This window comes from Typopeltis vanoorti, chromosome 17 (genome assembly GCF_054136105.1).
Source record: "Typopeltis vanoorti isolate ZY-2024b chromosome 17, IOZ_Tvanoo_1.0, whole genome shotgun sequence".
In the NCBI taxonomy this organism is placed as follows: domain Eukaryota; kingdom Metazoa; phylum Arthropoda; class Arachnida; order Uropygi; family Thelyphonidae; genus Typopeltis; species Typopeltis vanoorti.
Window position 1 is genome coordinate 102457609 of NC_143565.1, and position 16204 is coordinate 102473812.

General features: G+C 35.2%; 1 protein-coding gene across 7 annotated transcripts in view; it reads left to right on the top strand.

Annotated features, from left to right (window-relative positions):
* LOC150097706 (potassium channel, subfamily K, member 16-like) overlaps positions 1-16204 on the top strand; it is a 190340-nt gene that overhangs the window by 164044 nt on the left and 10092 nt on the right. For all 7 annotated transcript variants that reach the window (XM_090407075.1, XM_090407076.1, XM_090407082.1 and 4 more), the window contains one exon: positions 13336-13562. In XM_090407075.1, coding sequence (XP_090263201.1) covers positions 13336-13562 — 227 coding nt within the window. The remainder of the gene's footprint in view (positions 1-13335; positions 13563-16204) is intronic.

Sequence of the window (16204 nt, forward strand, 5' to 3'; positions counted from 1 at the left end):
TCCAAAAAAGAAACAGAACTTTTCGAAAATAGAAGAAACTAGTGGCGCCACCTGTTGCATCTTTTTGTTGTCGAAAGTAGCAACCTTCATTAGTGTTGTGTCAACTGTTTATGTGATTTGTTTCATTAGAAGCCGAGTTATAGTAGCAAGAGTGACAGTGTGTTTTGACAAACCGTCGGTCGTCAGGATATTCTTACCGTACGTGACGAATTATCGCTATCAATCGCTTCAAAAAAACTTCAAGGTAAAACTCACCATTGACCGTTTTTCCAGGCGGAACGAATTCTTTGTGGATAATGCCCTTGGAATCGTAAAAACAAATCAGCATTGTCTTTACTTATGAACTTCTCCAAGCGACTTTTTTTTTCGGATGCCCCTCTTCTGGTGGTCTCCACTCAGCACTCTGGCTCTTTGTTTCGGGCTCATACTCAACCACGTTTCGTCACCAGTAACGATCGTTTCAAGGAAGTTTGAGTCCTTACGAGCGGTTTTAATGACGTCCTTGCAGTGTTCAATTCGATACATTTTTTGATCGTCGGTCAACTTGTGGGGGAACAAATCGTGAATTCAATTTACGAAGGCCCAAACTCTCGGTCAAAATGTTGTGCACAGCTGATTTCGGAATCCCCAATTCATCTTCAATCAATCTCATGGACGATTTCGGGTTTTCCTTGATGAAATCACGTACTTTTTGGATGTTAACTTCGCTCAGTCCAGTTTTTGGACGGCCCGGCTTTTCGTCGTCTCAAGCATTTCACGACCACTTTGAAATCGCTTAAACCACTCGTAAACTTGAGTACGGGATAACCATTCATCACCGTATGCTTTTGGAAGCATTTGATGCGTTTCGGTAAAACTTTTACCAAGTTGAACACAAAAGTCAATCGCAGCTCTTCGTTTGAAACTCATTTTCCGACCGTTTGTCAAAACACACTGTCACTTTGGCACTATAACTCGGCTTGTAATGAAACAAACGTCATTAACAGCTAACTCAACACTAATGGAGGTTGCCGCTTTCGACAACAAAAAGATACAACAGGTGACGCCACTAGTTTCTACTATTTTTGAACAGTGCGGTTTCTTTTTGGACAGAGGGTATGTTAAGGGGAAATGTTAAGATATTAAGGTGTGTTAAACAGTAATTGTACCATTTTTTAAAAATATTTCTTGTTTTTATTGTTGTAATTTTCAATTTTCAATAATTATTGCAATTAAAAAAAAAAAAGGAATATTTTATTAAATGAAAATTCAACCCTCCCCCTCTGAGTGCTGGTTTTTCCTCTGCATTCTCCAGTTAACTGAAGGAAATGAGAAATAATATGTCAGCAATCTTAAAAGTCAAAATGACCTAGGCCAACCTTCTAGACAGAAACATAACTGTTATATACAGCGAAATATAAAGTAAAGCTAAAATTTTAGGTGTGCCAATTGAAGAATCTAAGGAACTAAGGAATCTAAGACACTAAGGAACCTAACAAAATTTTCAAAGTTTTCATGGGCTCAAAAAAGCTCTTTTGTGGAGGTCCAAAAATTGTAGTTGCCACTGCTAATCGAACTCAACCTTTCCTCAGCAATCAATCCTTACCACCATCTTTGAGTTGCTGTCAGGATTGATCACTGAAGAAACCTACCTTGTCTTCTAGTCTCATTTCATTTAAAGCTCGTTTATACAGTTTGGCTGCTCTGAAATATTAACAGACTGCACTCTCCTCCCCGTATGCCTATAAATTTCATTGATTACCTTGGACTAGCTGTCAGTGATTGGCTAAGCATGAAGATGGCTGCTCACCAATCAAACAGCTCAAATGGCTTTGCCTACTCCCGTGGGGGAATGAAAAGGCATTAGCGGATTTATTTCACTTTTTTTAGTGATTTGCAGCATAAGACTTGTAGTGTAAATTGCAATGAGTTGTTAGATTAATTTTAATAATAATTTTAATTTTAATAAAAAGTGGGATTTTAATGTTATTTAAAAGAAACTATGAGAAAGTTACAGTTTTATTTATTAACATTTATTACATCTATTTTTAAAATTCTTATTCTTATTAAAATTAATAACAATTTAAAAGGTATTAATTAATATAAGGTGATCGACAAGCTTCGTCTCAATAGCTGGTGGCTTCGGAGGCTCCCAAGACCTCATCTTTTTTTTGCTTATATATTTTATTGCTCGCTTTTCATTTAATTTTATATCTTTTGTAATTATATGGAAAGAGTAATCGTGACTTTTGTATGGCTTGCAGCGCCCGGTGAAATATCGATGTTTAACAGGTTAGACGCGCGACTGGCGCGACAAGAAAGGCAACCACCTCATGCTGGAACTTTATAAAAAAAGAGCTTCCTAAAGGTTGGCTCTTTTACTAGACATTGGACGTGTTTCTCTAGTCTACACAAAAATGGATCATGCACAGCTTTTAAGGAAACCGAAATGAAGAGAAGAACACCAGAAGTGGATTATGAGAGCATATGAAGTAGATAATGGCCTACAGGCTCGAGTCTAACGGTACGAAAGATTTAGTGTGGCGATAAAATGGTTACATACTTATAGTAAGGGGGGAGGGGAAGAAATGTATACAATGAACTAAGAAAGTTCAACTTAGAGGACAGATCGAAGTCAATATAGAGATCATGTGAGGACTATGGAGGGGATTGGAAGAGCAGAATTTGCCATTCATACTCTTCATAGTACACAATTTCGCTGAACGTCTGGCTTACAATTGATGTGAGGTGGAAGCGGATACGTCGTGCCACTGACCAGGCATGGCAGTGTACGGAACTTTTGAAACTCATCATCATCATAACACTAATTACGGGTTAGACGTATTGGTCTGTTCCGGGCTTTGGGTTGAGTGGTCTATTTATCAGGCCTATAATCTCTAAAAAATTTGAAGTTTTTAATTTTATGTCTTTTTCTCCTTCATATGATATTTCACATCCAAGATAACTGAAAGAATTTATCTGTTCTATTATTTTATTATTAATAACTATTTTGCTTCTAACTGGAGTTTGTCCACAAAATGCCATCGTTTTTATTTATGGAAATTTTCATTCCAAACTGTTATACTCAGGGGCGAATTCTCCATGCTTGCTATGCTTCCCGCAAGCTCATTAATTGAGAAAGAAGTACTATTTATTTGTTAATAAATGCATGCATTTATAAGCATTCCATTTAGGCTTTTATTTTTGTAGACAGAAGACGTCTTAAACTTGCGCGGCAATAATTGAGCTTTGCGTTGTGTATCGAAGGCCGATGCTTGCTCTTCTAGTCAAAGCTATCTTGGCTTGCTCGGTTGTAGGACCTTCCAGGTCTTCGCTGCAGCACTGTGATTTCATGGGCGCGCATAGCCATTTCACGCGTCTCACTCTGTTGCTTAAACACAGGCCATACGCAGTCAAAGTAGCTCTAGCCAGTGAGCTTCAGTCAGCCTTTACAAGTGTGCGTGTTGTTTGGAAATTTTGTTACAACCAACTTTTTATGACGATGCTATTGACCAGTTCATAAAGAAGAACCGTAGGGTAGAATTTGTATTCAAGTAGCTAAATTGAAAAAGATAGAATATCATTTGTAAAATGAATGTCGTATTTGTATGATTAAATGTACATAAATTTCTAAATATATAGTTTTAAATGGTCAGTAATTCATTATTCCGCTAATCAGACTTCAATCACACCCCACTCCCTGAATGATAACGAGCAAGCGTGAATTTCAAGACCAGCATTCGCCCCTGGTTCTACTATAATGTTTAAATTATATATTGCTCTTTGTAAATTGTCTTCCTTATCCGATATTATTGCCAACTTTTGAAGCTGCTCTTGTAAAATTTATCTTTTTTATTTTAGTTTTATGAAGAAAACAGGTTTTAAATGAGAGAGAGAGAGAGATTTAGGAGAAAATGGCAAAACTGCTCCTCTTGCTTGGGTCTGCATCTATTAAATAGAAGCCTTCGCTGTTAACGGATGTCATGCTGAAAATTTAAACCGCACTTAAAACAGTTCATTAAAGTTTATATAAAATACTTATCAGTGTTTTAACTAAAATAAATCATCCAGAAGGGAACAATTTTACTCAAGATTTATTAAATAAAGCATCCAGTTGCATGCATTGACGCTATGGGAGTTCGTACAATAACAGAAAAGCATCTGAGGACATAAACGAAATATTCCGAGTGTTTTGGACAATATTGGAAGAATTTATATCTCTATTAAGGATTAATTACCAATGAATATTTACATCTATGACCTTAATAACAAACTTCTCTTTAGAACTTATGTGTTACACACACATTTAAAAAACTGGGCATAGTTCTGTTCTCCTTCACCATTCCAAAGCGCATGACGCAGACACAGTCGTGTAGCGATAGGATTTCTAAACGAAAGAGAATGCACTCCAAGGAAAAAAAAAACATTGCACAAATATCAATGTAATAAATTTGCTTCGAATACTATATCTTCATGTGTCTGATTGGTTAGCGTATCCTCTCTCCAACCAAGAGGATTGTGGGCTCTAATCCGACCTTCGGCATGCATGTTATGATTGTCCTTAGGTGGAAGATGGATTTCATCGCCCGATGTGAAACTAATGCATCGGTTACTGATGAGCTAAAGTGGCTTTGAAATCCATGGCTTGATCTCTAGAGAAAATTTTTCACACTTTAAAATTAATTGAAGACCTTCCTGAGCCAAAAGCTAAGAGTGCGGTATTAATAAAGGAACTGAGTTTGAAATAAAAATAGCCTGATTTAGGATTAAACATTTATCGTGAATTTTATTGGTATATAACATGGAAAAGCGCTTTACGAGTATAAGCAAAATGCATATCAAAATGGAACAAATGGAAACAGATATGCAGTTGGTGATTGGGGTAACAGGACTGATGGACAGAAATCGAAGAAATCAAATCTTTGATGGAGATATTGAGTCCAGGAGAAGGTGGGTGATTAGTGGTGTACCACAGTCATGGGCGGCTCGTGCATAGGCACTGCGGAACTGCAGCACCCCCAATTTTTCTTCATACATAAATATATTTATTATTTTATTTATATTTGCTTGTAATATTTAATTTTGTCTTCAACAATCCTATGCAGTTCTCTTATTTTGAATAAAAAATAATAAAAATCCATCTCGTAGCACTTAGAAGGGAGAAGGATACTAGCAGCACTGTGTTTACCACAGTGTCATATTGCTACGCGCGCAAGCATATGCACGTCATAGTGAGATGCGAGCTATTAGCGTAATGCGGCACTGTCCGTCGTGCAGTTCCACTGTTGTTTATATGCAGTTCGCGCCAGTAGTAGAATGTTCGTAGTGCTTATCGTGTTTACTCCATCTCTTTAAATATTTGGACATTACAATTAAAGGGTTTAATTGTAATGTCCAAAAATTGTAAATCCATTCCTTTAATAACAGTTAAAGGAATGGATTTTATTTTTAATTAATTTTGAATTATACTAAACTGGCTAATTTTATCGATAATAAACAATATTTTTTCATGTTTAATTGTTTTTTTAATTTTTACCATAATTTTGATTATCCAAACACGTATACACTGTACTTATAGTGTGTATGGATATTTCGAAAGATGCAGCACATCTTTCGAAATATCCATACACAAATTCCGAATTTTTTTTTCGAAATTTGTGTATGGATATTTCATACCCCCACGATTTCAAGCTACGAGCTGCCACTGACCACTGGGCTCAGTATCTGGTCCTGTTTTGATTAATTTGTACATCAATGATATAGGAAATGATTTAAGGCAGATATTCAGTTGTATGCCGGTGAAGCAAAACTAGGAAGATCTCTAGTTAACGTAAACGATACAGAGATCCTGCAGGATGAGTTAAAGGGAATGCTAGTTTAACGCGGCTAAGTGTAAGATGATGCACTTCAGGAAGAAGAGACACAACCTGTGGACTACATTAATGAAATTAAACTGCAGGAATTTGTTGATGTGAGGGATTTGGGGGTTGTTGTGAATAAGGAGCTGAAGAGGGTGAAATGGTGTAATGGATCCAAAAGCGAGTGACCTGTGTGTGTGACAAGTCTATGGAATGCTCATGTGAGAATAGATTGAGATCTATAGGCTTCAAAAACTAGCTGATAGTCCAAAACGAGGGTACAGGATAGAAGTAACTAAGTTATTAAATGGATTTTATAGGATTCACATGAAGACGTTTTTTTTTAAGGACATGGCAGGAAGCCAAGAAGGAAGTATCATCCATGGTAATATTGTAAGAGTGTGGACAGAAGGGTATTAGGAATATATTTTTTGCTCTGGAGGGTGGTGAATGCGTAGAATTGGTTGCCAGAGGTGGTTGTGAGTGCTTCGTTAGTGACTGAGTTCAAGAAGATATAAGTCTCGTGCGAACAATGGTTTAGAGCTGGTTTCTTGCGATGTCTTTTACTCCATGCAGATGTCCGGGGGAAAAAAAATAATAAGTCAAAGTCAACTGGTATTGATATTTTCCAAGTATAAATAAAACTTTCTCAGTGGAACAATTAAAAAACTAACATGAAAAATTTTCCTCAGATCATTAAGTCCATTACTGGTGTGGAAAGCCTGAATATATTTCCTTGTGGGGATCAATAAGCATGTAGCTTGGAGGAAGCCAGAATTTTTCCGCTACGTCATTGATTGTAGATTTCGCTTTTAAACACAAAACTTGAAGTTCGGGGGTGGGTGGGGAGAGTGTTTAAACTTGTCCTGATTCGGAACAGGTTCACCTTTTAAGGATAATGCCTACATAAACTATTAACCACATAACCGGCACGCATCCTCACACGCTTTGTATCCATCATATATTTCAATGTAATATGAATGGTAATCAGGGGCGACTTGTGCATAGGTACTACGGAACTGCAGCACCCCCAATTTTTCTCGATACATAAATATATTTATTATTTTATTTATATTTGCTTGTAATATTTAATTTTATCATCAACAATCCTATACAATTCTCTTATTTTGTATAAAAAATATTAAAAATCCATCTTGTCGCACTTAGGAGAGCGAAGGACGCTAGCAGCACTGTGTTTACCACAGTGTCATATTGCTACGCGCCCAAGCATATGCACGTGATAGTGAGATGCGAGCTATTAGAGTAATGCCGCACTGTTCGTCGCGCAGTTCCACTGTTGTTTATATGCAGTTTGCGCCAGTAGTAGAGTGTTCGTAGTGCTTATCGTGTTTACTCCGATCTTTAAATAATTGGACATTACAATTAAAGACATAACATTTGTTATAGTTTTTATTTTAGAACATTATTGGGTTTATGATAACGGATTTTATTTTAAAATAATTTTGAATTATACCAAACTGTATAATTTCATCGATAATAAACAATCTTTTTTCATGTATAATTATTTTTTTAATTTTTACCATAATTTTGATATTTTATCCATACACGTATACACTGTACTTACAGTGTGTATGTATATTTCGAAGGTTGCAGCACCCCCACGATTTCAAGCCACGAGCCGCCACTGATGGTATTACAATTTTAATATGCACTTCCCATCCATGATAACCTTGATATCTATAGACGTCTTGGCCAGTAGTGTGGTTAAAAATCAATACTCAATTTTTTGTTTGTTTTATTATGTATCTCATCACCCACGAAAAGTTGTAAATCTATAGTACAATCGTGAACTAAGGAATTTTGTTTATCATTATTATTATTTTTATTTATTTTTACATAAGGCAGGAATCCTGCTATAGAGACAAAATAAAGAACTCTTTCAAGTCACTTCAGGCCTCTAAAGTCTGAAATCGGGCCATTTTAATCTCCATGCGGAAGCTATACTTACTAGACACTTATCAAAGCCGAAAACAACAAATCATAAAAACAGGAAATTGTAACCAGAGAGAGAGACTTAATTTAGCATACATTTTTTTCTAGAAATAGTATTCTTTATATAGCAGTTGTACACACTTTACGTCACAATTCAATTATATCTTTCATTTATTCGTTTTCTCTCTTACACCAGGCATTTGAATGCAGTTTGTGTGTGTAATAATCATTCTAACTTTTAACTAATTAAGATGCCAACGAATTCAAACTTTTTTCCTTCTTGTTAAGTTCGTTGAACGGTGTTATGAACATATCAAACAATAAATAGTCCAAGTTCACCTTGAAGCAAAAGTGAGGATGTTAGCCAAACAACATGCATATTTCGAATTATCTTAAAAGTATGTATGCACTACTGCCATCTTGTGTTGATAATTGGACACTTACAAAATGTAAATATTGAAGTCCTTGAAATGTCGGCATTGAGTAGATATGTATGTCCTTTCTTTCGAAAACATGCTTGCCTGCTTACACAACTATTAAAAACGAATATTTGTAGGTTGACATATGGTATTTATGTTTGCAATTTAGCTTTTAAAGTCCTTTAGATATCCAATTTATTTATTTATTTTGATGCTTCCAGTGCTAATCTATAACTTATTATTGTAACTATGTAGTTACATTTATTTCATAGATAAATATATGCATTTCTTTTATGAGGTCTGTGTGTATTATTTATAAAAACCCAATTATATATTTTATTTTATTTATCTGACTGCTACCTAAGAAAGGTTGTGACCACGGGTCGGCTAAGAATTTTTTTTTTAATTAATGTTTATATATAAAAATGTATAGGTATAAAATAAATATAAATAAATATAAAATATAAAATATAAATAAAATAAAAATAAATATAAAATAAAAATCAAAATTAAAAATTAAAAATTAAATTAAATGAAAAATAAAATAAATAAAAATAAAATATAAATAAAACACAACCTAAGAAACAGCTATATCAGCCGAACAATAAAAGACGTTTGCAGATGAATAATAATAATAATAATTTGGCCAATTTTTTTTTTTTTTAATTTCTAAGTGTTCTAGGTTATTTTATTATTTGCAATCAATTCTTCAAAATTTGGCAGTTCGTGTTCCGTCGAATAAAACTGGAGGACTGACGATATATACAACTTAGAACCACAGTTACAGTTGGTCGAATTTTGGCTCTAATGATCCTTGTAATAAGATCAGTAGTAGTCAGTGATTCGCTAAAGTACTTGGCTCAGCAAGTCATGTCGTAGCTGTTGATTTATTTTAGTAATGCCGACAGGTACGATATGGCAATATATATGAACTTGGAACTAATAAAGCTCCGCTGTTTTCCTTGAGAGAAATCCAAACTATGGGAGGGAAGCCAAAAGTTAAAGAAATAATTTTAATTAAATGTATTTTATTTATTTTGAGAAGAAACCGTCCCTTAATAGATAAAATTTAACCCCGTCTCTCGTCCCACAACAAACGAATTCTTATTAAATTTTAAAGGCACTGCTAGTCATTTCTTCTCTGTTACTTCCTTGGATGTGGGAGTTGACTGTTCTCTAATAACTACAATATTTATTACTGGATTATTACGTTTAAGTTGCAGCATTTTTCTAGAAAGAGTTAGAACAGGTGAAAAGAGCGTATGCATGGTCAGGTTCTTCATATGACCACGAGATGGCATCCTGTGAGAAACATTCATTAAATATATTCATCATTTGTCACTATTATATCTTATAGTGATAGTGGCAGCACGTGTGATGAGGACCTTCTTTTATGGCAGATGCTAAGTTTGGGATATGTTATAAAATGTGCGAAATGTTATGGAAAAAAAAAACGAACTATTAACATAATCTTTTAATTCTCCTCATTGAGTAAACTTAACTTTAGAAGATATAATGATGAGTAGTCCGGCTTTTATTTTGATCTCGTATCAGACCCAAAGCAAAGAAAGTTTATAGTTCTTGTCATAAGAATTATACGTTATCATTGCTTTAACCTTTTACAAATTACCATGATGGACCTGTGTTTCACTCAGGATTTCTCCATGAGGGCAGGTCACAAAGATGCCTCCAACGATCTCGATCTTGAGTCTCTCTTAAATGTTATAGCCATAGGTTTTACCAGTGGATCTTCCCATTTTTTCTTTGTTCTTGGTTGCCAGTTGAGTACTCTATATGTCCATCGTGACCTGCCCTGCCATCTTGCTTTCATTTACCGCAGTTACCACATCTTTTATGCCTGATCTCTTTCTTAGTTCCGTGTTTCTAACATGTTCCATTTTTGCTGATGTTACAAATCCTGCGTTCTATTGCACGCTGAGTTATTCTGAGAGAGTCTTTTTTTCTTTTCTTGTTGTGTTCCATGTTTCTGACCATAAGTGAGCGATGGAAGAATGTCACTATTAAATAGTTTTGCTTTCGTACTTGTATTTGCCTTTTACAAATACAAATACATAACAACAGTAGTTCCATGCTTGTTTCACAGCATATAATTTTTAAGTGTGACATAATAATACATTTAAAAAAATGAGATATTGTCTTAGAATAATTGTAAAGTTTAACAGAACGAGTTTATGTTGCGCATTCCGTGATTTAAAACAGGTTCAGACTTGTTCAAAACGCCCTGTGTTCATTTTTACTATCGATACATGCCTCGAGAGGCCCACCAGCTACAAAAAAAAAAAAAAAAAAAAAAAAAAAATGCAGTTAAGTGACCATGATTTAATATTTCTCATCTTCCCTTTTCATATTAGATCCAATGGTCGGTCACAGCCAAGAAATTTGACTTCTTAGAAACTTAATTATTGTTTATGATAGGGTAGTTAATCCTGTCTGCTCAATTTTTAAATTGCACATTCTTGGCTAATCTGCCTGTTTTCAGGAACGAAAACTCTAAGCTTCGAAGAAACACTGTGTCATCTCCGAATAAGTATGGCTAATCATCTAAGACCAGTTGTCTATTATTATTCATTAACAGTATCACCTCGAGACAGCTAAAGAATGGATTCCAGTTAATTATGTCTCAGTTACGGCGGGGGCTCGTGCATAGGCACTGCGGAACTGCAGTACCCCCAATTTTTCTCGATATATAAATATATTTATTATTTTATTTATATTTGCTTGTAATATTTAATTTTATCATCAACAATCCTATACAATTCTCTTGTTTTGTATAAAAAAATAATAAAAATCCATCTTGTAGCACTTTGGACGCTAAGCGTCCTAGCGAAGGACACTAGCAGCACTGTGTTTACCGCAGTGTCATATTGCTACGCGCGCAAGCATATGCACGCCATAGTGAGATGTGAGCTATTAGCGTAATGCGGCACTGTCCGTCGCGCATTTCCACTGTTGTTTATATGCAGTTTGCGCCAGTAGTAGAGTGTTCGTAGTGCATATCGTGTTTACTCCGTCTCTTTAAATATTTGGACATTACAATTAAAGGATTTAATTGATGAGGAGGAGAGAGTATAAGAGATCATATTACTGATTTTCTTTTTTTAATTTTTTGGGGATCTTTGAAACTTGAAAATAAATTTCCGAATTATGCATAATAAACGTCCGATATGTTTCAATGCAGATAATCCCAGTTTTTGACCATGAATCTTTTAACCGGACATTCGATTTTTCCGATGAGGAACAAACCAAAATGTTTCGATAAAAGCCCGCCATAGAATTAATACGAAGTAAAATTTACGATTTATTACGATTAACGACTTTAAAAAAAAAATTCTCCGGGAAGGTGGTGGAAGTATTTTGTTGCTCTCAACGAGTGCCAGAAGATATAAACAACACAATGAGTTCTTTGTAAAGTACGACAGAAAACACGCCGCAGATCACGGGGATATAGCGCATGCCAAGATGTATACATAAATGTCGAGATCTTGAAATCATATACGTGTACCCTGTCCATTACTGTGTCTAGCCAAAGACATTTTCTACTGAGGTTTTCTGTAGTGGCATATGCTTGTGCCATCCCAAGAGGGAAAGGTTTTTTTTTTCTACTTCTAAAATAGCAAAATGTTTGTAACTGTACGACAATTTCCTAGCTATATAATGTCTAAAATATTTATCCAGAAAAATTGGCAATCATCGATTCCCAGGTGGCTCTGCTGTATGTTTGCATACATTGTATGCAAACATACAGCAGATTTTAATTTAATTTTTTTTTCTTTATTATTTATTTTGCTTAATAGACAATAAATCATGGTTTCCTAGCTATATGATGTTTAAAATATTTATCCAGAAAAATTGGCAATCATCGATTCCCAGGTGGCTCTGCTGTATGTTTGCATACATTGTATTTTTTTTTCTTTATTATTTATTTTGGTTAATTGACAATAAATCATGGTTTCCTAGCTATATATTGTCTAAAATATTTATCCAGAAAAATTGGCAATCATCGGTTCCCAGGTGGCTCTGCTGTATGTTTGAATACATCGTATTAATTTTTTTCTTTATTATTTATTTTGGTTAATAGACAATAAATCATGGTTTCCTAGCTATATATTGTCTAAAATATTTATCCAGAAAAATTGGCAATCATCGATTCCCAGGGGGCTCTGCTGTATGTTTGAATACATCGTATTTTAATTTTTTTTCTTTATTATTTATTTTGGTTAATAGACAATAAATCATGGCTTCATTATTTATTGTCTATTACACTTTCCCAAATTCGACGAGTTTGTTGATTGTGATGAGAGAATAATATGAACTAAAAAAGCAACTGAAATGGTAGTTATTTTTGTCCGAAATTCCAAAATTAAAATTACTCGATCAGTTTGCTTCCAAGTTCTAAATATTAAGTTTCATCAAAATCAATTAATTCTTTCATGAATTTATTTTAAAAGAATGGAGAAATAGACATGAAAAATAAGAAATAAATAAATAAATAAATAAATAAATAATAAAATTGCTACAGTATTGGTTCATGACATTTCAAACTGTTTAACATTCATTCAAAATAGTGCAATTTCTTAGTGGATTATTTTGAAATTGCAGTCAAAGTTGTTAATTCTATAAAGCCAGCGTAGAGTGTCTGTTAACTGAATCCGAGTGGTTTACCTCTTTTGATGATGATAGCAGTGTATCGCACTGCTGTCATTAATATTCCATGCTTTAGGATGTAATTAATAATAATAATCTTGTACGGTTCGTAACAGGCCCTTAAGTGCCCATAATTGTCCAAAATATCCTGGAATAGTTAGCCATATGCCTATAGTGTATTCTGTGTAAATTGGGTATGTTCTCCTGATAAGTTTGTTTGTTTTCTGGTAGAAAACTTGCCATCTCCGTAGGAGACTGGTTAATCCATCTTCACTTGAAAAGTCCTGATAAAAGTCATTAATAATAATAATAATGACTCTTGTTGCTGTCGCTGACATATGGTGTTGCTCACAGCATTTGAATGATGGTTAATTATGTTAAAATAAGATGAAACGTTTGATGTACTCTAGCATCGAATTCTGTTACTTATTTTGATTCTATTTTTTTAATCTCATTTCTAGGTAACTTTGAAGGCAGTTACATCTGGATCTACAAAACTGGAGTTGTTCTATGGATTATTTTCGGTCTAGGCTATTTAGCAATGATCCTTAACTACATTTCTAGGGCGATGCGTTGCAAACACGTCCGAAGAATGGAGCATCGATTGTCCACCAGTTTCCATCACACGCAGCAAAAGTTTGGACAAAGACTAGATGAAATCCAGCATATTCTCCAGGAATTTTCAAAGGTATAATTTCAGTGGAAATGCTCGCTGTTTTATACTAAAATTAGCTCCCGGTTAGAAGGCATCATCTAAGATAGCAGGTCAGTAAATGGGATCTTGTGCGGATTACTAATTCAACCCAAATTTGTTAGGTATAAAGCTTAGGTATATGTCACGTATAAAGAAATATGTCACAAACCAGGGCTTGGTGAAATGGTAGGTTGAAACAATTCTTTCTTTCGTCAAATGCACCCTCTGTCCAAAAGAAACCGAACATTTCAAAAATAGAAGAAACTACTGGCGCCACCTGTTGTATCTTTTTGTAGTCAAAAGCAGCAACCTTCATTAGTGTTGTGTCAACTGTTTATGACATTTGTTTCATTAGAAGCCGAGTTATAGTGCCAAGAGTGACAGTGTGTTTTGACGAACGGTCGGAAAATGAGTTTCAAACAGAGAACTGCGATTGAGTTTTGTGTTAAACTTGATAAAATTTTTACCGAAACGCATCAAATGCCTCAAAAAGCATACGGTGATGAATGCTTATCCCGTACTCAAGTTTACAAGTGGTTTAAGCGATTTCAAAGTGGTCGTGAGACTCTTGAGGACAACGAAGAGCCGGGCCATTCAAAAACTGGACCGATCGAAGTTAACATCCAAAAAAGTGCGTGATTTCATCAACGAAAGCCCGAAATCGTCCATGAGATTGATTGACGATGAATTGAGGATTCCAAAATCAACTATGCACAACATTTTGACCGAGAGTTTGCTCCTTCGTAAATTGAAATCGAGATTTATTCCCCACAAGTGGACCGACACCCAAAAAATTGTATCGAATTGAACACTGCAAGGACCTCATCAAAACTGTTCTTAAGGACTCAAACTTCTTGAAACGATTGTTACTGGTGACGAAACGTTGTGTTTTGAGTATGAGACTGAAACAAAGCACCACAGTTAAGTGGAGACCACCAGAAGAGGGGCATCCGAAAAAAGTCGCTTGGAGAAGTCAAAAGTAAAAACAATGCTCATTTGTTTCTGCGAATCCAAGGGCATTATCCACAAAGAATTCATTCCGCCTGGCCAAACGGTCAATGGTGAGTTTTATCTTGAAGTTTTTTTGAAGCGATTGATAGCGAGAATTCGTCGCGTACAGCATGAATATCGTGACGACCGACCATTCGTCATAACACACTGTCACGCTTGGCACTATAACTCGGCTTCTAATGAAACAAATCACATACACAGTTGAAACAACACCAATGAAGGTTGCCGCTTTCGATAACAAAAAGATACAACAGATTGCACCACTAGTTTCTTCTATTTTTGAAAAGTTCGGTTTCTTTTTGGACAGAGGGTGTAGGCTAAGTTTGGATCCCACTGGCAAGAAATCTTTGCCAGGAAGTCGCTCGTACTTGGTAAACAAAAACGAAGATGATTTGCATTGTCCTATAACCAGGGCAGTTCCGTGGGTTTGCACCACCTGGGTGCAAAGTTTTTTGTGGTCTCCCCTTGCATTAAAAATTCAAAGTTCCCGAAGTACATAACATGTTACAAATCATTTTATTATACTGCACATTAAGAGGAATGTATATTAAAATAAAGAAAAAATACAAAGAGTAAAAAACGTTATTTTTTATTCATTTCCTACTGAGATGTTCTTCTGGCTTTCATTAGAGAAAAATCTTTTATATCTTCTAAATTTAAATTGCTACATATTTCATTTTCTATACTTAATATGGATACATTTTTTAATCTTTCTTGTGACATACTCGATCGTCAGTGATTTTAAGAAATGTGCACAGACAGTTTAGTGTAGTATTTATTCCCTATTTTTTATCAACGTGTTCGATTATACCGCCCCTAAATTGTGTCGCCCGGGTTTATTGCACCTTTGTACCCCGGTACGGAACGGGCCTTTCTATGACCATCCCACCTTGCTCATCGAGGGTCTGAAACAACAAAAAATCATCACTGGTGTCCCAAGTAGCGAATCCAACTAATTTAATTCCCGTATTGAATCTTTAGTAGTGAAATTGCTTCAATAAATACTAATTTTTCGGTTTCAGAAAAGTCTTCTAGAACAAAAGCAAAGCTTCTTTTACGTAACCTCGTATGTATATTAATTGACAACTCTCTCTCTCTCTCTCTCTCTCTCTCTCTCTCTCTCTCTCTCTCTCTGGTTTTAATAAACAACTTCAGTTGATACCTCAAAGTAAATGATATTGCTTGTGATTTGCTACAGAGGGGAGTTAAGGCTGTAAGGCCAGTACAGGATGTCTGCAAATTGAATGTACTCTTGGACTGGTGTATCTGTTCTTTTTTTTTTTTTTGTATTTTGGGGGGGGGGGTAAGGAGATTTTGAAGGAGAGGATTTTTCGGTTTGAAAAGCTGCTTACATGATATGAAACATTTCCCATAGCAACAACAGGTGCCTCTTACATCGTCAAGATCAAAATAAGCATCGTGTGACTCAGTGTCAAAATACACACGACTAATTCCAAATATTCTGCCTTCCAGTCTTACTTATGTCACCAATATTTCTTTTTCATATTTCAGTGCTTTGCGCACTACGAAGATTTAGTATGTAGGCAAATTGTCCGTTACCTAGCGATACTACGTAAAATCTAATATACAATAAGTGGGTGGTGTTTCATAAAGACCTGACCAAC